Genomic DNA, 22,970 nt, shown 5'->3' on the forward strand with positions numbered 1-22,970 from the left:
ATATATATTTGACTCCAGTGGCAAGAAAAAAACCCTTATCCATGTGATTCAGAAACACAGAACAAAACCAGGTTCTGCTTATGTGTCGTGGTGACGTCATGCCCCAATCCTCCGCTCCGCCCACGGCATTACGTCAGCGCCCTCTCGTCTCCCTCCGCCATTTTACTCCGCTCTCTACAGCAGGTCCATCTCTGTCTCGCTCTCTCTCCTAAACCACCCCGCCGAGCTTCTCTTCTGAGCTGTAAAATTTTAATCATCTTCATCTGAACTGTGAGACTTTAGGGTCAGAGCGATGCCGAGCCAGCCGCTGCGCGTGGCGGTCGTTTGCTCCAGTAACCAGAACCGCAGCATGGAGGCTCACAACATCCTCAGGTAACGGCGGAGATGAAGCTACCGACCAAACTACAGCAAACTACCGACAACTACACATCAGCAGCTTCTTCAGAGCCTTGAAGAGAAAGGTTTAAGCCCTCAGGGTGTTTATCTGACCGGCTCCTCCACAGAGAGGCACAAACCGGAAGAAGGAGCGTCTCATTTTGACAACAAAACCCGACAGAGGGGAGCAGATCCGCGGTTCCGATCTGACCTGGCTCCATTTCGACTAGTTATTTATCTAGTCGGTTTTGTTCGTTTTCTAGTGTTTTTTCTCCTTTTTAAAGCCTCCCTGCTGTGTCATGCAGCCGGAAGCGGGGGAGGATTTTGTTTAGCGGCTTTAAACCCTCAACCGGAAGCTGGAGTCAGTTAGTCAGTCCATCCGTCAGTCCATCCGTCAGTCCGTCCATCCGTCCGTCCATACACACACACACACATCGCACACTCGCACTCTCTGCCTCTTTACCTCACTCGCTCGAGCACACAGGCGTTCACACTCACTTGCACTCTTTCTCAAAGGAGTCTCAAATGGATCCCTGTTCCCTACATAGTGCACTACACCAGTCTGGAAGTGGATGGCTTCTGCATCTTAATAGAGGACTAACTCTTAAACAGTGAGGCTTGTGCCATTGCAGGTCTTTCTGTTTGACCTTATGCCCTATTTGCATGTAGAGGCTGTTATTTTTGACTGATAGTACATTACATGGAGAGTAAGCCGCTGTTTGGGATTGAGCCATTCTCCCACACACATACAGACACTTTTACAAAATGGCTACTTATCCCCTATGTAGTGCTCTATATAAGTCATGTAATGATGGCTCCTGCTGTGCTGTAGCGTGCTTGTTGCACACTATACACAGACTAAGGAGCCATTTGGATTGACTTGTTCACTCACCTATTAACTCACCTATGTTCACAGACTCGATCAGTCTAGTCTGCACTCTAGTGTGTGCTCATTCACTCGAGCATGTTCGATAACTCACTCATTCACTTTAGTGTGCACACACTAACTCAGTTGTTCACACTCAATACGAACTCAAATCCTCACAAACAGACACCATTCTCTTGGCTGCATGTGTTCTTATACACACACAGCAAGAAAGTATCTGAACGAATTAAGTCTTTGGTAAATAGACGACACTGAGACCTCTTTTAAACACACTAGTGAGCATTAACAGTGAGATGTACTACTACTGAGTTACAGATCCGTACTCACTTTTTTAATACTCTGTTTTGTGAGTAGAGTAAGAGGCAGGTAAGTAACTGTCATTCAGAAGATGTCCTCCTCAGCTCAGGTGTGTGTTTGGTGCTGCTGAGTGTGTTGATGTGTTTGTGTTCAGCTGTTCACCGTCTCTCCATGTTTCTGCAGCAAGCGCGGCTTCGACGTACGATCGTTTGGGACGGGCACCCACGTCAAGCTCCCCGGCCCGGCTCCAGACAAGCCCAACGTGTATGACTTCAAAACCACTTATGAACAGATGTACAGCGACCTGGTCCGAAAAGACAAGGAACTGTATCCCGAGCATGCACACTCGCGCGCGCACACACACACACCCCTCTACTGCACCCCACCATTACACTCTTTCGCATTCACTCACATAGTCTGTGCCCCAGCATCGCCGCTGCCTCTTGGCTTTTTGTTTTTTGCTTGGAAGACCTTTTTCTACAGTTGTACCAGAGCAAATACGTTTATCAACCTATAGGTCTTTGCTTCTGTGTTCCGAACGGTTGCTTGTTCTAGATATGAAGGTGCCTAGTACAGAAAAATTGCTGGGTTTTTATTTTATTAGCTTTTGATTTCAAGCCCTTTTCAGCAGTTTGTGGCACTTAAGGTCCTTGTGATGTTTGTCTTGAGGACCAGAGGTGCTTTGAGGATGGACACTAAATTAGTAGGCTAAATTAACGCAAATTCCTCTGTTTATTTCCAGCTAGGACCCTGTTTACACCTGCTCACTTCATGTGAGTAGTATATGGATTGTATCCTGATAAGATTTAGGCACATGGGTTTGCACTCTGTATAGTCAAATGCCTCTCTGGTTATGCCAGGTTCACACTACACAGACTTTTTTGGTAATGTCAGACAAAAGCCTCAGTTCAGGCATAAATCGGCACGGTCTCAGTCACTGTGTGTAAACTCCCAAAAGACGAAATCTGAGAGCTCATGGAGTCCTCAGCGATGATTTGAAACCCCCCGACAAATACCTAGCAGGTTTAATAGCTGGATCTGTGGGTGACTCTAAATCCAGTTGTGTGAGAAGTGTTGGAGGGTGGGGGAGTCTTGCACATGGCATCACATCAGTTCCCGTGTGTGTGTTTGGACAACTGATAGACTCGTCGCAGTTTTGTACTTTTCCTGCTCAAGCACACCTGATCAAACTCTCCTGTTAGTTGCCAGGTTTAGTAGGTCTTTTAAAGCAGGGAAGTATGAGAACTGTTCTGGGCACCAACCCCCATTGACCACCCCTGTTATTTATTATTTATTTATTTGTTTGTTTGTTTTAATCTCATCTGAGTGATGCCCTACGATTACCTAGAAATTAAATCACTTATGTGCGGCCTTCTATTTACTGCACAAAGATTAGTAGTACTGGGTTAGGGTACACTATATGATCAAAAGGATTGGGACACCTCCTTCGTTTCCCCTAGATTTTAAGAGTAGCTGTCTCTACTGTCCAAGAAAGGCTTTCTAATAGACTCTGGAGCATTGCTGTGAGGACTTGCTTACATTCCGTGATAAGAGCAGTTAGTGAGGTCAGGAGGTTGGATGATCACCACCCCAACTCACCCCAAGCATATTGGATGGCACACCATTATTCTAGAGAACACAGTTCCTCTGCCCCACCCCTGGCATTAGGCATGGAGCCAGCCTGCTTCAGGAAGTCCATTTCTATTGGCAAAATTTCTTAATTATTCCACCATCATCTCAGAAATGGAAGATGGATATGTTTATCATCTGCCCTCATTGCAGTCAGTGCGGTTTAATTGATGCTCTCTGGTAATTCGGTAATTTAACCTCAGCACCAGAGTCCCCGTCAGGGATTTTGAGCCCCATAACGCTTAGAATTTTGCCATAATACTCATTTACATTTTTCTGTCAGTCTGTGCCCCTGCCTAGACATGATCTACAACAAATATATTTATTTATTTATTTATATTTAAAGCAGTTTGACACTGACACTTATTCTTTAGGTTTCTCAAGATGACTGACTTGATTTGACTTCTGACTCTACGTGTAACGTTTGCAAGTGCAGCTAATATCGGAAAGTGTTTCAGCAGTCTCTGTAAGCCTTGTTCACTGGATTAGTCTACATCTCAGTGGTGAGGAGTTTCAGCGGGACAGTGTTGACCTACAAGCTTCTCTTAAGTGCGTGACTAGATAGATTAATTCCTTTGCTCAGAGTACAGTGAACTTAAGTAGCAATTTTACTACGAAGATAAAAATATGCTTAAGGGCTACAAATATAAGCTGTGTCCCAGTGATGACTTCTTACTAATACTAGAAGATGTACATTATGTAATAATCTAATGGTTTGGGTTTGGCAGGTTAGTACAGAAAATACCAAGGTGGTAACCAGTCTGCTTTGCAGCTGCGCTTACATTTACGCTATCCGTCTTTTTTTCGTTTTTTAATTGTTCCATGTGAGTAGCTTCATTACATGTTGCACTGTTGGATAATAGTATGGTGTCCATCATGACCATAGTATGCAAGTATCCTCAACTTTGACACATCTATATTACATACTTCATACTCAAAACATATGCAAGGAATGCACAGTAAAGCAAATACCTTAATCCAGGTGTTCTCTTGTGTGTCTAGAACACATACATGCTCTGGATGCAAGGCTGACTTTGTAGGGGGGGTGTAGGGTGTCCACAGTATGAATTGACACTAAGTCAGAGAGTCAGTCTGATCTGGTATGAAGTGGCAGCAGTTCTGATGAGTAAGCTTCACTGTACTGTACTATGCGTCTGTATAATACAAGCACAACCAGAGCCAGAGCTTTTCTCTTTCTTCTTTATTTAAAAACAGCAGGTTAGGCCACATTTTTCACCTTTAGTGTGACTGACTGGATCAGGAAAAAAAGGTTGTAAAGATTTGCCATTATAGTATTTATTACTGTCTGATCTTTACTCTCTAATAACTTGGTCACATGATCAGTCTATCTCTCAGCGATGGTCAGTATATTATAGCTAGGCCAGCCTCACTGAACTGCAAAGCTGTGTTTCTGTACAAACATGACTCAAACTGGAGCTATATCATTTTATACAAGCGTACCAGAGCAAATACTTGTATGAGTGTATAACCTTTTTGTCTAAGTATTTGCATTTGTATTCAAAACAAATGCTTTATCTGGAGACTAGGGTGATCCATACTAGGGGGACCATAGCTTTGAGACCCCCCCCCCCCCCCCCTCAGTCGTCTGAACGGCGGAGAATAAGTTCTTAAAAGTGTTCTTTTTATGCAATTAATGACGCCTTGGCTTAACACACCTTACTAATTCAGTCTCAGGGTCCAGCTGCATTAGTCATTAGTACATTAGTAGTAAGGAGTTGTTTCTCTTCGCAACCATCTTTTCATGTAATGGTAAATAGTACTGCTGGACCTATTTTGTTTTTATTGGTGTAGGGTTTTGAGGGGATTTAGGCCAGTACGTCTCAGTAGTGGTCTAGTTTTGTCTAATAGTGCAGGAACTCTGGGTGGAGCGCATTCAGTAAGCTGATTTACTTGGCAGGGGTGTCCAATGTTAACCGCAAAGGGCAGGTGTGACTGCAGGCCAAGCAGAAGCGCTTGAAGGCTGACCAGCCACACCAGCCCTTTGTGGATAAGTTTGGTCACCCCTGCCACAGATGAAGTAGAGCAGCTTAAAGAATCTGCGCTCAGTTCAGAGCCAAGGCCAGAAGCTTTCCACCACCAGGGGGCAGTAGTACTCCATCCATTGGATTCCCTTTTAATTCCCTAAATCCAGAACTGCCCTTTCTGGTTGAAGGAGTTCGGTTTCAGAAAGCTTCTGTTTTTTTTCCTGAATGGAATTTTAAATGCCATCACCATGATAAGCAAACTAAAAGCCATTACTTGAATTAAGGGTAAACACACAGGCAGTCCCTCAATCACACCTTAACATACAACAGCTCCAGTTCAGTCCAGCAGGTTCACTCTAACTCAACCCAATTTTTTCAAAATTCTTCACATAAAAAAAATGCTTAAGATGTGACCCAGAGTGGGTTTGGTGTGATGGAGAAACGTACCCAGTCAGAACGATGGATGGTGAATGGAACCTCTAAAAGCTCCCTCACTGAAAGTTATTACATCATGAAGACACTGCCTGATCCCTGAGACACTGTTTTACCAGAGTCTTGAGAAGATTTTGGGTATTTTACTATCATCAGCATTCCATATAAAACTCGTGTAGATGCGAGTAGGTTCTCCGATGGGTGTGGGGAATGAATTAAATGGCTGTATTAAACTGCAGGTGACTAAGTGTTGAAAGAAAAGCCTTTATCTTTATCGTAGGACCCATGAATATTTATGAATGATGATTTCTAGATGTTGTGGGGGTGGTTTTTGTGTTTGTTTTTTATGAGTAAAATGCTAAATCCCAGTTTGTCAAACATTGAGGTTATATTCTGGTTATATTTAGGAGGTACTGGAGCAGAGATGGTTCTTTGTTTTTTCGTTCTGTTTTGTGCACTGTGGAATAATAGTCCAGCGGCGCTGTTTGAAGCTGTGATGCTGTTTGGCCAATAGAGGGTGCAGATGCTCCACAGTTTTTAAAGCTTATTGGTGACATTTTAAGGGAAAAAATGAAACTGATCTATCTTGAAAGGAAGAAGAGCTCACAATGTAGGCTGGTGCTTGAGTGACATTGAAGTCACATGATCTATGTTTAGAGCACATCAGATGACTCCGTTCTGTTTAGCGTTTACACTGTTGTCACATTCAGTCACTTTCTAAATGTTGAACCAATTAAATGTCCAAATCTAGTAATATTTGAGCACTATGTGCACATCATTGCTGTTTGTTTTTCTATGTGTGTGTCAGTCAGTATCTATTGTGGTATTTCCTTGACCCTGCTGCTGTTCAGATACACACAGAACGGTATTCTTCACATGCTGGAGAGGAACAAGCGCATCAAGCCAAGGCCGGAGCGGTTCCAGAGCTGTAAAGAGCAGTTTGATCTGGTCATCACATGTGAGGAAAGAGTGTATGACCAGGTCCTAGAGGGTGAGCAGATTAGTCTGTGTGTGTGTGTGTGTGTGTGTGTGTGTGTGTGTGTGTATGGGTTTGCTTTCAGATCTCAGTGATGGGGTGCATGTGACCTTGAGTTTAGATATGCTACAATGAGAGCCACTGTTCTGAAGAGTCACTGAAGAGCCAACCACAGTGTGTTTAACTGTGTGCTGTGACCGTCCTGAGCAACCACAGCTCCAGACAAGTGTGTGGGTGTTTCAAAGAAGCGTGTTCATTAAATCAACATAAGAAAATTCATCAAAATAATGCAGCCTAAACCCAGCCTGCTTCTAGAGAACTTGTAGCTGCCCAGAAGAGTTCTAGAATGAGTTCCAAAATGTGAGAGTTCTGTGATGTAAGTAATTGCAACAGTTCCAGAATGCAAGTAATTGTGAGGGTTTTGAAATATGAGTAATGCTGAGTTCTGGAATTTAATATTTCTAGAATGCGAGTGTTTGTGAGAGTTCTGGAATTTAATATTTCTAGAATGCGAGTGTTTGTGAGAGTTCTGGAATTTAATATTTCTAGAATGCGAGTGTTTGTGAGAGTTCTGGAATTTAATATTTCTAGAATGCGAGTGTTTGTGAGAGTTCTGGAAGGTAAGTCATGGTGAGAGAAATGCAAATTCTTTGTGAGAGTTCTTGGTTTGGCTGGTGTTGCTGAGCACTGCTGATCTAATGTTAGTCTGTTAATGTAAAACGTAGGGGAGTGTGTAAAACTGAGTGTGTGGGTTTGTGTTTGTTCTCATCAGACCTGAACTCCCGTGAGCAGGAGACGTTCCAGCCTGTGCACGTCATCAATGTGGACGTCCAGGACAACCACGAGGAGGCCACACTCGGAGCCTTCCTCATCTGTGAGCTCTGCCAGTGTGTAAGTATCCAATACATACACACACACACACAATCCCTGTAGCACTGTGCACAGGTGAGTGACAGGCTTCAGTGCTGGTTAGAGTGTTGACAAGGCTGACTCTCTCTCTCCCTCTCTGTCTTTCTCTCTCAGATTCAGCACACTGATGATATGGAGAATGAAATAGATGAGCTGCTGCAGGAGTTTGAGGACAAAAGCAGCCGCCCGTTCCTCCACACAGTCTGCTTTTACTGACCACTGAATAATCTCACACACACACACACACACACACACACACACACACATACTGACACTGAACACATGCAATAGTCATAGGTCCATACACACACAGAAATTGATTGCCTTCTCTTTACATATACACACACACACACACACACACATCAATACAGGTCTCCTAGTCTAAACCTCAGACCTGTGCTGGTCTGGTCGCTGTTCGGTCTAGCAGAAAAGATGTGAACTGGTACAGAAACACACAGGCAACCACCTCAGGCCATCCAGGGAGATTGCACACAACATTATTTCTCGTTTAGCTGGATAACTTCTGCCCAAAGGTTTTCATTAAGCCTTGCATTTTTAATAACAATAATATAAGTAATAATTATCTTTCATACGCAAACATGCATCTGACTGAATCGCATTAAACAAACAAGACTGTAAATAAACAGCAAATGGCCAGTACATTGTTTTGGCTTCTATCCAAATCATACCTTCCTGGAAGCTGTGATTTGGATCAAACAAGCTGTTTATGGCGATATTGCACCATCATTTAGCTGGATAAATTAAGCCAAAAGTCAGGATTATCTGATTTTAATCAGACTTTCCTCGGTTTTGCCTCAAGTTATTCAGTGAATATAGCCTCAAGAACCCATGCAGAATCCACACTGACCTCAGCCTTCTCACACCACACCATCCCGTCACACTGAATCACCCAAACAACATTCTAAATACCAACTGACAGCTTCTGCACCTGGAGTTTCCACACACACACACACACACACACACACACACACATGCACATTCACTTCAGTCACATCATTAGCATCATATTTACAATTTACATTACTTTTTTTTATTATTATTATTCGTTCCCCTTTAATCAGACCCACCATGGTTTATAGTGAGCTGTTTTAGCCTAAAGGATACAAATCGTAACTCAACTTTTACTAGTAAAAATTCACATTTTTAAAGATATGCACAATTTTTACTAGTAATATCAGATGTACAGCCGTTCCACTTATACATAATGTAAGTCTGCCTTCTCGTGCATTACAATAGATATACATGGAATCTCAATATCTGTAATAATAAAAATGTAATTAAACTCCAATTACAGATTTACCAGTATAAAAGTAGTAGTACTAATTATAGGCCTTTACTAATTCTGACTAGCAAAATGTTGGATCATTTAAAAAATATATATATTTATATATTTATATTTATAATAGTTGGTATACTGGTTAAAACCTTAATTGTAGTCAAGATCTTTTGAGATCTGAAACTAAATTAGAGATATTAAATTACCATTTGTCAGAATGAATTTATATGGAGCTATTTACAAGTCAGAATTACGGAGTAGGTATCAGCTCCACATGTCCGTAAATTAATTTTGACTGCTGAAAATGATAATTCAGGATCTCTCTAATTTTGTAAATTAATATGAATTCAGATATGTGCGGTTTCACATCTCTTGCAATGTAATTGTAGATATTTATAATCTGGGTTTGGACTGGGCATAATTAATGTCAGACGACAGTTTCTGCTGGTTAGAATTTTGTATATATCCGTAATTGGAGTTTTTCCTGGATTAATGCAATTCTTGATTATCATTAGAAAATGATATTCCCTGTAAATCAGCGGTAACACAAGACTAGTCAGAATTACATTACACACAGTATGCAGTTCTGGAAATATGACTACTCAATTTCTTCAAAAAGATTTAGATCTGATATTACTAGTAAAAATTATATAGTTATCTGAAATTAGAACATCTACAAAAATTGTTAGGGTTTGTTTTGCTGCTCATGTTTTAGGCTAAAACAGCTGTAACGGTTACACATTAGAACACAATATATTATACATAATTATATTTATCACTTTTCCCCTTGTTTGTTTTGCCTTCTCATTTCTAAAAGCGGCAGTTTCATTCTCCAGCTAAACATTTTGTTCTTTTTATTATTGTTATTAATTTGTTTTATATAATTAATATGACGACCCTATTTGCGTTGGTGTGTTTGTGTGTATTTGTGCAGATTGGGGTCAAAGGGTCAGATTTGAGTGAGAAGTGTATGTGTGTGTGACTGTCTGAGTGAACTAGTGTTTAAAAATAAGAACATTTTTACTTGAACTGATGACAATGACAACGATGATGATGATGATGATAATGAGTTTCTGATGGTCTCTCTGTAATTTCTATTATTTTTGTTCATAGCTATTTAAACCTTATTTGACTTGGATAAATATATAGAATGAGTTGTTTTTTGTTTTGGATTTTTTTTTCCGTTTTTTTCTCTTTTTTTTTTTTCTTTTGTAAATTGAAAACAAGTATAATTGTAAGCGGAAAACGCGCAAGTCCAGAGTGCCTGAACTTCTTTGTGTAAATATTAAGCTTAAAAATGCAAAATAAACCTCTGAAGAAAATGCAACCAATCTGCTGTCTTTATTTACCGAGTAACAATCTGTGGCCACTTTATCAGAACCCCCCTTGACTCCATTCATTCAGATGTCTGATGGTTGTCTCTCTCTACTGATAATGGGTCGAGGGAGTCTGATAAACTGCAGTCTGTAACTGAATACCTACAAAGTGCACCGGTATGGTCACCAGGCCAACTGAGCTATTTACTGATTAGCTAATGGGACATAAACTCAAATCAATCAAGATAATGGAACAACAGTTAACACACACGCTTAGAATGTGAGCTGAGGTGTGTGATCTGCATGCATTATTACTGCAGGTAAAGCAGCCCGGTGTCAGTAACCCCCTGCAGGTATCACTGACCTGGTTGTGTTTCACAGGTGTGTTTACCTGTGCAGGTAAAGTCTAGGAAGGGTGGCAGAGAGTGTGATGTGTGAGTGTGGCTGTAGTATGTATAGTGTATGGGTTGTGTGTGTGTGTGTGTGTTTGGAAACAAATATACATTGCATAAATAAATAGTAACATTTAAAAACATATACAGTATGTTTAACACTATTGAACATGGTCCACAGTAAAGTATTGTAATGTGTATAGACTGTAAATGTAGACTGTAAAATTTAAAAGAAAGAAAAGTAATATAAAAAAGCTTACAAATGGTGAACGTAAAATACTGTTCAATTGGAAGAATATACTGTGGTCAGTTACTACAATTTAAAAATATATACAGTAGAAATGACACTTAAATTAGAAAATGATGCATTATATACATAAAATATACATTAAGGTAATAATAGTGAAAAGACTGATAAATGATTGGAAAAGTATAATACTGTAAAGTCAAATAATATACAGATAAAATGTGACACTAAAATTGAAACATAAAGGTATAATAATGTACAAAAATACTGTAAGTTTAGAAGGTGTGATACAATGTTTAAAATGATACAATGTGTAAAATGTAAAGTTTGAAAAATATACAGTAAGTAAAATACTGTACTATACTTATAGATATAGTACAGTATTTTACTTACTATATATTACATATAACTTTACATATATATTACATATAACTTATATATATATATATATATATATATATATATGTGTGTAAATAGTGAACATATATTAAAAGTGTAATAAGTAGATAATAAAGTAGGTAAATGGTAGTAATAAAATATCTGCCCTAATAATTCTGCCACAGATCAGACCAGCTGTACAGTGTGTGTATCTGTGCAGTGTAGTGCGTGTTCAGTGTTTACTGTGTGTGCTGACTACACGTGTATCGTATGTGTGTGTGTGTGTGTGTGTCTGAGTTCAGCTCTTCCCGCCAGAACCGTTAGGGGGCGCCGCGGTGGGAGGCGCGCGCCAGCGGAAGTATATGGCGCGGAGGGGAGCGCGAGGTACCGTTCTGTAGAGCCCGCGGAGCCTCACGCGCTGCTGTGTGTCTGTGTGTGTGTGTTAGTGGGAAAGCAGGGGCACGAGGGGGCAGTTAGAGCCCCGCGCGCGCGCAGGCATGGGGGCTCGGGCTGGTGTGACGTCGTGATCGATGGAGCTGCAGTGAGGAGGAGGAGGATGATCTTCATGCTCAGCGGCGCTGCTGTGGTGATGGTGAGGAAACACACTCGCGCGCGCGCTCACACACACATAGAGCTGTGCTGTGGACGCGTTTGGTGTGCAGTGGGAGCGCGAGCGCGACACTCGCTGAGATCTTCATTGTTGTGAGTGTGTGTGTGTGTGTGTGTGTGTGTGTTTGTGGGTATGTATGTGTGTGTGTGTTTGTGTTGATGACCACAGCGCTGTGTTGCTCCTCCTCCTCTAGGCCATCGCGTGCTGCTTGGACATGAACGCGCTGCTGGACCGCTTTCACAACTACATTCTACCGCACGTGCGCGGGGCGGATCGCGTGTGTCACTGCACCTGTGGCAGGTAAGGAGGGAAGGAGGGAGGGAGGGAGGGAGTGAGGGTGGGTGTCTGGTTTCAGTCCTAATCTAACACACCTGATCCAGGTGAGCAGTGTCTTCAGGGGGTCAGATCAGGATCAGGTGTGCTACAGTGAAGGTTGCAGAAAACAGGTTGTGAACATTCAGGTGAATTATGATGAATGTGGGTTTGTCCAGCTGTGTACTTTCATCAGGTGTGCTGGATTCCAGTGCACTGAGACCAGGTGTGTTACAGTAAAGATCATTAAAAGCAGGTGCACTGCCGTTCCATATGTTCAGGTGCATTCAGACCAGGTTCCGTTCCATATGTTCAGGTGCATTAAGACCAGGTTCCGTTCCATATGTTCAGGTGCATTCAGACCAGGTTCCGTTCCATATGTTCAGGTGCATTCAGACCAGGTTCCGTTCCATATGTTCAGGTGCATTCAGACCAGGTTCAGTTCCATATGTTCAGGTGCATTCAGACCAGGTTCCGTTTCATATGTTCAGGTGCATTAAGACCAGGTTCAGTTCCATATGTTCAGGTGCATTCAGACCAGGTTCCGTTCCATATGTTCAGGTGCATTCAGACCAGGTTCCGTTCCATATGTTCAGGTGCATTAAGACCCAGTTCCGTTCCATATGTTCAGGTGCATTAAGACCAGGTTCCGTTCCATATGTTCAGGTGCATTAAGACCAGGTTCCGTTCCATATGTTCAGGTGCATGAAGACCAGGTTCCGTTCCATATGTTCAGGTGCATTAAGACCAGGTTCAGTTCCATATGTTCAGGTGCATGAAGACCAGGTTCCATTCCATATATTTAGGTGTTCCATTCCATATGTTCAGGTGCATTAAGACCAGGTTCCGTTCCATATGTTCAGGTGCATTAAGACCAGGTTCCGTTCCATATGTTCAGGTGCATTCAGACCAGGTTCCGTTCCATATGTTCAGGTGCATTCAGACCAGGTTCCGTTCCATATGTTCAGGTGCATTCAGACCAGGTTCCGTTTCATATGTTCAGGTGCATTAAGACCAGGTTCAGTTCCATATGTTCAGGTGCATTAAGACCAGGTTCTGTTTCATATGTTCAGGTGCATTCAGACCAGGTTCCGTTCCATATGTTCAGGTGCATTAAGACCAGGTTCAGTTCCATATGTTCAGGTGCATTCAGACCAGGTTCCGTTTCATATGTTCAGGTGCATTCAGACCAGGTTCCGTTCCATATCTTCAGGTGCATTAAGACCAGGTTCAGTTCCATATGTTCAGGTGCATTCAGACCAGGTTCCGTTTCATATGTTCAGGTGCATTAAGACCAGGTTCCGTTTCATATGTTCAGGTGCATTAAGACCAGGTTCAGTTCCATATGTTCAGGTGCATTAAGACCAGGTTCCGTTCCATATGTTCAGGTGCATTCAGACCAGGTTCAGTTCCATATGTTCAGGTGCATTCAGACCAGGTTCCGTTCCATATGTTCAGGTGCATTAAGACCCAGTTCCGTTCCATATGTTCAGGTGCATTAAGACCAGGTTCCGTTCCATATGTTCAGGTGCATTAAGACCAGGTTCCGTTCCATATGTTCAGGTGCATGAAGACCAGGTTCCGTTCCATATGTTCAGGTGCATGAAGACCAGGTTCCATTCCATATATTTAGGTGTTCCATTCCATACATCCATGAGTACGGAGACCAGTGCATTGTGACTAGGTGTATTATGATCAGGTGTATAGAAACCAGCTTCCATACTTTCAGGTGTATTTGAGGTCAGGTGCATTAAGATCAGGTGTACTGAGATCAGAATCCATTTCATACATTCATGAGTATTGAGACCAGGTGTGCACTGAGACCAGGTGTATTATGATCAGGTGTGTTGAGATCATGTGTCACACATTCAGGTGATTTTAGATCAGGTGCACTGAGAATAGGTTCCAATGCTTCCATTAGGTGTTTTAAGACCAGGTGCATTGAGACCAGATTCCATACAACAAGGTGCACTGAGATCAGGTTGTGTACATTTAGGTGCATTTACATTTGTTCCATACGTTCAGGTGTATTGAGACCAGGTCTCCTTCCATACATTTAGGTGCTTTAAGATCGAATGTTATAGATGTAGGTGTATTGAGATCAGATGCTGTACATTCAGGTGCTTTGAGACCAGGTTCCATTCATTCAAGTATTTTGAGATAAGCTGCATTTAGACCAGGTGCTGTACAGTCAGGTGCATTTTGACATGGTTCCATACATGTAAATGTATTGAGATCAGGTGCAAAGAGACCTGGTTCCATACAGTCAGGTGCTTTGAGATCAGGTTCTTCAGGTGTTGTATCAGTTGTATGCTGAGGATGGATAAGACTAGCATCTCTAATCGCTGCACTGTCACTTTAAAGGTGAAGTGCTGTTGCCTCTCTTGTAAGCTTGTGAGTGTAAGCTGTCTGAGTGTGTGTGTGTGTGCGAGAGTGTGTGTTTGCAGGGCGCTAAACTGAGTGTAAAGCGATGTGTGTGAACAGAGAAGGCCGTGCTGTAATCCGTCCTCAGCAGCAGCAGCAGAGCAGCGTGGGGAGATCCAGCCTGTGGTGCGCTGTGGCATTTTCAGCAGCGCTGATTTGCAATGAGAGAACTCTTTTACTCCCACACACACACACACACACACAGACACACACATGCACATCCCTCCTGGCGGCTTAATCCTCTCCTGATGCGTGTGTGTGTGTGTGTGTTGGAGGAAGAGATGCGCAGCGTGTGTGGGAGAGTAGATGTGCGCCTTGGAAGATTGGCTGGTTTAACTTTATGGACAGGTCTGTTCACTCACTCTGTTTGCTAATATTATGGATGAAGAACATGGTCAAAAGTATTTGGACACCGGGTTTAGCTGCTTGAAGGTGCACCTATTACTGACACAGCTGTATAATCTCTATAGAAAAGCACTGACCGACAAAACACGCTCTGCAGCAGTTGTAAGCACATCAATCATCCAACCTCAGTGCTGACCTCACTGGTGCTTTCACTCTTATGGGGCTAGATGCAATCAAATCCTCCTCACAGCAATGTTCCAACATCTAGCATAAAGCCTAGAAAAAGCCTCTAGAATAGTAGAGGCTGTCACTGCCACAAAGGGGGACAAACTTCCAGAGATGCTCTCTGCGACTTCCAGGCACTGATGTATGGCTGTGGCATCACCAGGGATCAACCCTACCACATCTTGAAGACAGAGAGTACACTTGGACAGTTGCACAGTCGGGGATGTTTTTTTTTCATAGCTTGGAATGTAATGGAACTTCTTCATATCTCTCTCTCTCTCTCTCTCTCTCTCTCTCTCTCTCTCTCTCTCTCTCTCTCTCTTCAGAGACCGAGTGCAATATGTGATCCCATATGAAGGCTCCAGCTCGCTGGACAGAGACGGGCCAACAGGGGGCAGCAGCGTCACTAAGCAGGAAATGGACTTGGTTCTGGGGCTGCTCCTGGGTTTTATATTCAGCTGGGTTCTGCTGTGGCTGGATGGAGTTCTTCACCGGGTTCTGCGGGCCTGGAGAACCCGTCGACAGCAAGGTGAGTGTGCCACGAGGGTTGAAGGAACACTTAAAACAGTCGATCGGGCGAGTCATGTTTGGTGTATGAGGTTTGCTTTTCAAGTTAAATGCTAGAGAGAGAGAGTGAGGGAGGGAGAGAGAGAGAGAGAGAGAGAGAGAGAGATTGATATTAAATATGGGGACAGAGAGAGAGGGAGAGGGGGATTAGTTTCGTTTTAATTCTGAAAAGCTGTATGTCTAGAGGGGTTAGAGTGTGCGTGTGTGTGTGTGTGTGTGTGTGTAAGCTGCAGTGTGCAGTGTCCCTCAAAAGTGTGTGTGATATCTCTGAGGGGTTTATATGGGATTTACAGCACACACTTTACCATCACACACTGCCCATGACCGCAGAGTGTGTGTTTACAATTTCTCCAGATCTCTCTCTCTCTCTCTCTCTCTCTCTCTCTCTCTCTCTCTCTCTTCTCTCTCTCTCTCTCCTCTCCCCCCACCTCTTACTTTCCTTTCCTCTTCCTTCCCTCTGTTCTCCCTCTCTCCTCCCATTGTCTCTCTTTCTTTTCTCTCTCAAATCACTCTCTACCCCTCTACTTTCACTCTCCACTTTTCCTTTCCATCCTCTCTCTTCCTCTCTCTCTCTCTTTCTCTCTCTTTTCCCTCTCCCCTCTCCCCCCTCCATCTCTCTTTCCTCTTTCTTTCTCTCTCTCTCTTTGTGTGTGTGTCGGTGTTGTTTGTGTGTGTGAATCAGGAGTGTGAACTTGGTGTGTTCTAGGCTGGTGTCAGAGTGCAGCTCAGTGTTGGAATATTAATGGTTGGTTGTCTTCTTTTGTCATCCGTTTCACCCCCTCTCCGTTTCACATTCCTCTCTCTCACTCCTCGGCTCAAGTGTGTGTAACACCCCCCAGCCTGTCTTCTAATGTTATGAATGAGGTGACTCAGGAGTGCAGTAGTGTCTCCTTCTCTCAGCGTCTCTCACTCTTTCTCCTCCTCCTCCTCCTCCTCTCCGCTCTGCCTGCCCTCTTTAACTCCTCAGCCTGCAGGCAAATACACTCCATCCTCCATTGCACCCGTCTCACACATCCAGACGTTAAAGGGGCACTCCCAACTCAATCAAATATATACCATTTGGCACATCAGTCATAAACGTGCCTACTGTCCTCGTACAGTGGCACTGCGGTATCTGGAGAGCGCAATATTCCACTAAAGGAGGATAAAGACCAGTATTTACATAAATGTCAGATACGTCACACATCAGATACCAGTCTTCAACACTTCCACACAGTTTGAGGTGAGGTCAGCAGTTCCAGTACTAAATGGTGAGGCATAAGCTTCCATTATTTGTAAGCTACATTAGCCTTGTAGCTCCAGTGCTGATTTGCAGATTATACACTTCCATTACTTCTTAGCCAAAATAGCCTGATAGTTTCAGTGCTGTTTGGAGATGTATGTGCTTCCATCAGCTCCAGTGCTGATTGGTCGGGTAAAAGTAGAGATGGGCAATATGACAACATTTTTTTGTATCGTGATAAATTTTGTTATTGTGATACACAATATGCTTTTCTTAGCATATAGATGATTTAGTCAGTGCTTAAATAACACTGATCAGCTGCATGTTTCATTTTAAACTGTGTAATTAGACTGGTTTAACTGGATGAAGTGTGGCAAATTTGGGAAAAAAAATCATTATACTAAGTATGGGAGAGTATCTGAATAGTGTTTTTTAAAAATCTGTCACTACTGATGCATTTTCTCTGTAATCATGTCTATCGTGATTAATATTATGCATTGTGAAAATGTTTTTAAATTAGGGCTGCAACAACGAATCGATACAGTTGATAATACTCATTTATTAAAGGTGTCGATTTGTTGTGTTGTACGATTTTGTGTTACTCGCCTTGTGATCTGCTTACATCACCTGCGGGACTTCATCTACGCTGGAAAAAAGAAATAAATAAGAGTTGAACGAAGTGAGCCGGAGCGGAGGCGTAATCTTCAAAATACAGTGAGGAAAATAAGTATTTGAACACCCTGCGACTTTGCAAGTTCTCCCACTTAGAAATCATGGAGGGGTCTGAAATTTTCATCTTAGGTGCATGTCCACTGTGAGAGACATAATCTAAAAAAATAAAAATCCGGAAATCACAATGATTTTCAAATAATTTATTTGTGTGTTACTGCTGCAAATAAGTATTTAAACACCTGTGAAAATCAATGTTAATATTTGGTACAGTAGCCTTTGTTTGCAATTACAGAGTTTTTCATCAGGTTTGCACACACTGCAGCAGGGATTTTGGCCCATTCCTCCACACAGATCTTCTCCAGATCAGCCAGGTTTCTGGGCTGTCGCTGAGAAACACTGAGTTTGAGCTCCCTCCAAAAATGTTCTATAGGGTTTAGGTCTGGAGACTGGCTAGACCACTCCAGAACCTTGATATGCTTCTTACGGACCCACTCCATGGTTATCCTGGCTGTGTGCTTTGGGTCATTGTCATGTTGAAAGACCCAGCCACGACCCATCTTCAGTGCTCTGAACTGAGGAAGGAGGTTGTTCCCTAAAATCTCGCAATACGTGGCCCTGGTCATCCTCTCCTTAATACAGTGCAGTTGTCCTGTCCCATGTGCAAAAAAACACCCCCAAAGCATGATGCGTCCACCCCCATGCTTCACAGTAGGGATGGTGTTTTTGGCATGGTACTCATCATTCTTCGTCCTCCAAACACGGCGAGTGGAATTCAGACCAAAAAGTTCTATTTTGGTCTCATCTGACCACAGAACTTGGATCATCCAAATGGTCATGGGCAAACTTAAGACGGGCCTGGACGTGTGCTGATTTAAGCAGGGGAACCTTCCGTGCCATGCATGACTTTAAACTATGACGTCTTAGTGTACTTACCCACAGTAACCTTGGAAACAGTGGTGCCAGCTCTCTTCAGGTCATTGACCAGTTCCTCCCGTGTAGTTCTGGGCTGATTCCTCACCTTTCTTAGGACCATTGATACGCCACGAGGAGAGATCTTGCATGGAGCCCCAGTCCGAGGGATGATTGACAGTCATGTTTAGCTTCTTCCATTTTCTAATAATTGCTCCAACAGTCGATCTTTTTTCACCAAGCTGATTGGCAATTGCCCCGTAGCCCTTTCCAGCCTTGTGGAGGTCTACAATTTTGTCTCTGGTATCTTTGGACAGCTCTTTGGTCTTAGCCATGTTAGTAGTTGGAGTCTTACTGATTGTGTGGGGTGGACAGGTGTCTGTATGCAGCTAACGACCTCAAACGGGTGCTTCTAATTTAGAATAATAAGTGGAGTGGAGGTGGACCTTTTAGAGGCAGACTAACAGGTCTTTGAGGGCCAGAATTTTTTGCTGACGGGCAGGTGTTCAAATACATATTTGCAGCAGTAACACACAAATAAATTATTAAAAAATCATACATTGTGATTTCCGGATTTGTTTTTTTAGATTATGTCTCTCACAGTGGACATTCACCTAAGATGAAAATTTCAGACCCCTCCATGATTTCTAAGTGGGAGAACTTGCAAAGTCTAAGGGTGTTCAAATACTTATTTTCCTCACTGTAAGTTTAACATCAAGAAGTAAATACATTCCAAAAAATGAACCAGCAGAAAAGAAGCTTCGGATTAAATCCTCAAAAGTGTGGAGCACATTCACTACAATATCCCGAGTTTGTTCTGTTTTGAAGTGAGGAAACGTAACAGCGCACTCACACTATGCAAACTGGCACAGCACGGCACATGCTGTATTACGCTTGTTAACTGGACAATGACAGTAATAGGGTATGTGTGTGTGTGTGTGTGTGTGTGTTACTTTTATTATCAGTTTAATTCGCTTAAACAGTGTTTAAATGTGCTTTATAAAAACGTGTAACTTACTTGTACACAATGGTGGTAAATAATGATTAAGCTAAGTATGAGTGAAGACACTACATACAAACTAAATGCAGTTCATCCTGTCTCACTCCTCACTTCAATACAGTGCAGTGTTTGCATCATTTACATTTAAGGCATTTAGCAGACGCTCTTATCCAGAGCGACTTACAATAGTGCTTTGCACCCCCCAGCCTGTCTTCTAATGCGCTTATTTTTCTTTATTATTTTAATGTAATTGTAATTATTCAATGTACAATTTTCAAACAAAGACATGGAAATGTATTTGTAATCCGATTCATCAATTAATCGAAAAATAATCAACAGATTAATCGATTAACAAAATAATCGTTAGTTGCAGCCGTACTTTAAATATCATGATATAATAGTTTTAGCATATCGCCCAGTCCTAAGTAAAAGCTTCCATTGCTTGTTAGCTCCATTAGCCTCATAGCTCCAATGCTAAAACTAAAAAAGCAAACTTCAGACACTGAACATGACTTAATTACTTTATGTCTTTAATTGGGAGAACATTTATGGTTTTGTGTTTCATAACTAATGCCCTTCTTTTGATGACACACACACATACACTCTTTTCTCTGTGCAGACGCATGGCGCTCGTGGAAGTGGGTGACCCGTGTGTGTGACGTGAGGGAGCTGCACCGGCGACTGCAGCTGCGCAGGCCGGATGATACGGGAGGGAACAATGTGGTGCATATCAAACAGAAACACTACCATAACGGACATCCGAGCCCACGCAGACTCTAACACACACACAAACACACACACACACACACACACACACACTGCAACGAGTACCTGAGTAAGATGAATCCACCTGCAGTTACAGAGCACAGTGTGGCTTTAGGCTTGGACACAATTAGCATGCTGTGTTAGCATCACACTTGAATGTCTCTGAATCCTCTGAACAACAAACTCATTAAGGAGCTGAAATAGGAACAGTGCTACATGCTAAGCTAACACTCCTGCACACTATATAAGAGTCCTGTATAAGACTGACCTCAACAAAACACCTTAAACCGATCAGCAGCCTTTGTTAAAAGATGTTAGCTTATTGTGTTTAGCACTTTTAAGCTAAGTAGCTTAAGTAGCTGGTGTTGTTTGCTAACAATATTGAAGTGGGTGAAAATTGGTATTTTTTGCTCCTGGGCTCCCCCTACAGTTGGGGCGTGTAATGCACTTTTACTCCACTGCCATAAATGCAATTCAGGCTTTGAGTGCCCCCCCCTCATGGGCAGCTGTACAGGTGCATTTGTTGACAAGACAAGAGAGATACAAGAGTGGCATCTGTAGTGCAAGAAGCATGTGGACTAAGGTGGTAGAGTAAGATTTTACACGTATATGACTCGGGTTACGCAACGTTACGCAGTTCTAGCGAAAAGTCTCGTGCAGCTCCAACAAAGTTCCATAGTGCAGTAGCAGCGCGTCGGCCAGGAGTGGAAATGGCCGAGACGCCATTGTCCATGTTACAGTCAGTGGAGCATCAACATGATTCTTAAGTTGATGTTTTAAGGAACAACTGATACAGAATGTTGCTAAGGTTTAATAGTTGGCTTTCTTTCGTGCAACGTCAGTTCAAAGCACAGTGTTAGCTTAGCATGTAGCATGGATGTAGCGTTATTCATATTTTGACTCCGTAACCCCTTGAACCGTAGGCTTTTTTAGTTTTAAAACCCATTATTTAGTAACTACTATAAATGATTCTGTATCTAGATAAATGATTCAGTATCTACAATAAATGCTTGTGTATCTACTGTAACCAGTTCATTATCAACTATAAAGGATTCAGAATCTCTATTAAACGATTCATTATCTACAATTGATGAATCCATATTTAGTAGCTACTGTAAATGCTTCAGTATTTATTATAATTTATTTATTATCTACTATAAAGAATTCAAGCTCTTTTATAAATGGTTCAGTATCTACATTTAATGATTCTGTTTCCACTATAAATATTCAGTATTTCTAATTAAGGATTTCTAATTAATAAATGATTTAGTATCTACAATTAATGGTTCCATATTGAGTACCTACTACAAATGATATAGTATCTACAGTAAATGCTTTAGTATCTAATTAATTATGTACTATATAGGATTCAGAATCTACTATAAGTGGTTCAGTATTTGTAATAAATGATTCAATATCTACTATGTGATCTAGTAGCTACTATAAATTATTCAGTAGCTGCTATGAAAATACGTAAGTTATGTGGTTTGAGGGTATAGACTTGGTGAATGGGCCACACACTGGCTGTTTGGTTTAAAAGGGTTAATGTCCTTGTATTTCAGAGGATCCAGAGACATTCTGTGGGAAAATGTACACATAACTAAACATGTGGGGTTTGGAGTAAAGGGTGTGTTGACTACAGAGTTTATGAACCTGTTCATTTCTGTCAGAAACCCGTCTCAGATCCAGGGCTGATAATACGCACTCTGTGAGGAAATACGGCTGTTCTAACAGCTAGGGGGCGCTAACATTAAGCCACTTGCACTGAAACTGCAGGTTTAGAACTGCTGCTGGCACACATACACACACACATACATACACATATATACAACCACAACAGGCACCTGTGCCCACTCATACACACAAGCTCACACAGTCACTTGCAGTGGGAGCTGCAGCCCACACTCACAACATCTACAAACAGTAACACGGCTGCTCCAGCACACACACACACACACACACACACACACACACACACACACATAGATTGAACACTTACCTGGTCTCAAACACTCAAACAAAGTCAAACACAAACACATACACACTCTGCCGAGTGCTGTGTATTGTAATGACAACAGGACTGAAGGCCTGGTGTAAACGTCCAGCCTACCATCAGCAGCTCTCCGTTTCACTTCGGACAGGGACCGGACCCAACTTGCACTTTTTTCTGCCCGAGGTATTCCATTTTTGATGATTAGATGTTTATTTTGCTTGCTAATGTCTGTTTTTACGAGTTTTTGTGGGTAGTGTTAGTTTTGTACAGCCTGGGTGGGTGGAGTGGGGGTAGGGATGGGGTGTACTTAGGAACTCAGGATTTGCATTTTTTTAAAGGGGGGTGAATTTGTGTATTGAGGGGAAACATTTTGTGTCTATTTTAGGAAAAAAAAAAACGGCATGCCCACAAATCTTTAGTACTGTGGTGCAGTTTCAACTGTAATGGTGCAAAAACATGGGGTAGATATTTTTGTGTGGCATCATCAGCATGGGCAGGTTCCTCCTAGATCTCTTGCTGTAAATGGATTTGTTGTACATGGGTATGGAGACGTCTGATGAAATTTTGTTTGTTTTGCTATCAGTTTTTGTTTGTTTATTTATGTATTTGTTTATTTATTTTTCAGTAAAATTGTGTGTATTGTTGTGGGATACCAAATGTCTGCATCTAAAAAGCTGTTAAAGGATGAATCTAGTTTAAGCTGGAAGGGAAACACCTTCTCTTCCATACCCGACTGTCCAAAAAAACGACTGTCGTTTTCGTGAAGATGTTTGTGTGTTCGATTAAAAGGTGGAGTCGAACCGTGAA

The 22,970-nt window shown here is 42.1% G+C and overlaps 2 protein-coding genes across 2 annotated transcripts; both read left to right on the forward strand.

Moving 5' to 3' along the window:
• Window positions 1–146: 146 nt before the first annotated feature.
• Window positions 147–10,113, forward strand: ssu72 (SSU72 homolog, RNA polymerase II CTD phosphatase). The gene is made up of 5 exons (XM_072666088.1): window positions 147–372; window positions 1,742–1,885; window positions 6,456–6,595; window positions 7,353–7,471; window positions 7,604–10,113. Exons 1-5 carry the CDS (start codon window positions 293–295, stop codon window positions 7,703–7,705), a joined length of 585 nt encoding a protein of 194 aa, XP_072522189.1. The 5' UTR covers window positions 147–292; the 3' UTR covers window positions 7,706–10,113.
• Window positions 10,114–11,449: 1,336 nt separating this feature from the next.
• On the forward strand, window positions 11,450–22,970 carry tmem240b (transmembrane protein 240b). The gene is made up of 4 exons (XM_072665908.1): window positions 11,450–11,711; window positions 11,923–12,029; window positions 15,362–15,564; window positions 20,025–22,970. Exons 1-4 carry the CDS (start codon window positions 11,676–11,678, stop codon window positions 20,183–20,185), a joined length of 507 nt encoding a protein of 168 aa, XP_072522009.1. The 5' UTR covers window positions 11,450–11,675; the 3' UTR covers window positions 20,186–22,970.

This window comes from Salminus brasiliensis, chromosome 21 (assembly GCF_030463535.1).
Source record: "Salminus brasiliensis chromosome 21, fSalBra1.hap2, whole genome shotgun sequence".
In the NCBI taxonomy this organism is placed as follows: Eukaryota; Metazoa; Chordata; class Actinopteri; order Characiformes; family Bryconidae; genus Salminus; species Salminus brasiliensis.

Excerpts from the sequence above, each read along its gene's own strand:
- ssu72 (XM_072666088.1), top strand. The coding sequence starts at position 293 with ATGCCGAGCCAGCCGCTGCGCGTGGCGGTCGTTTGCTCCAGTAACCAG. Across the intron at positions 373-1,741 it reads GAGGCTCACAACATCCTCAG|CAAGCGCGGCTTCGACGTAC; the intron begins GTAACGGCGGAG and ends ATGTTTCTGCAG. Across the intron at positions 6,596-7,352 it reads GTATGACCAGGTCCTAGAGG|ACCTGAACTCCCGTGAGCAG; the intron begins GTGAGCAGATTA and ends TGTTCTCATCAG.
- tmem240b (XM_072665908.1), top strand. The coding sequence starts at position 11,676 with ATGATCTTCATGCTCAGCGGCGCTGCTGTGGTGATG. Across the intron at positions 11,712-11,922 it reads GCGGCGCTGCTGTGGTGATG|GCCATCGCGTGCTGCTTGGA; the intron begins GTGAGGAAACAC and ends CTCCTCCTCTAG. Across the intron at positions 12,030-15,361 it reads TGTCACTGCACCTGTGGCAG|AGACCGAGTGCAATATGTGA; the intron begins GTAAGGAGGGAA and ends CTCTCTCTTCAG.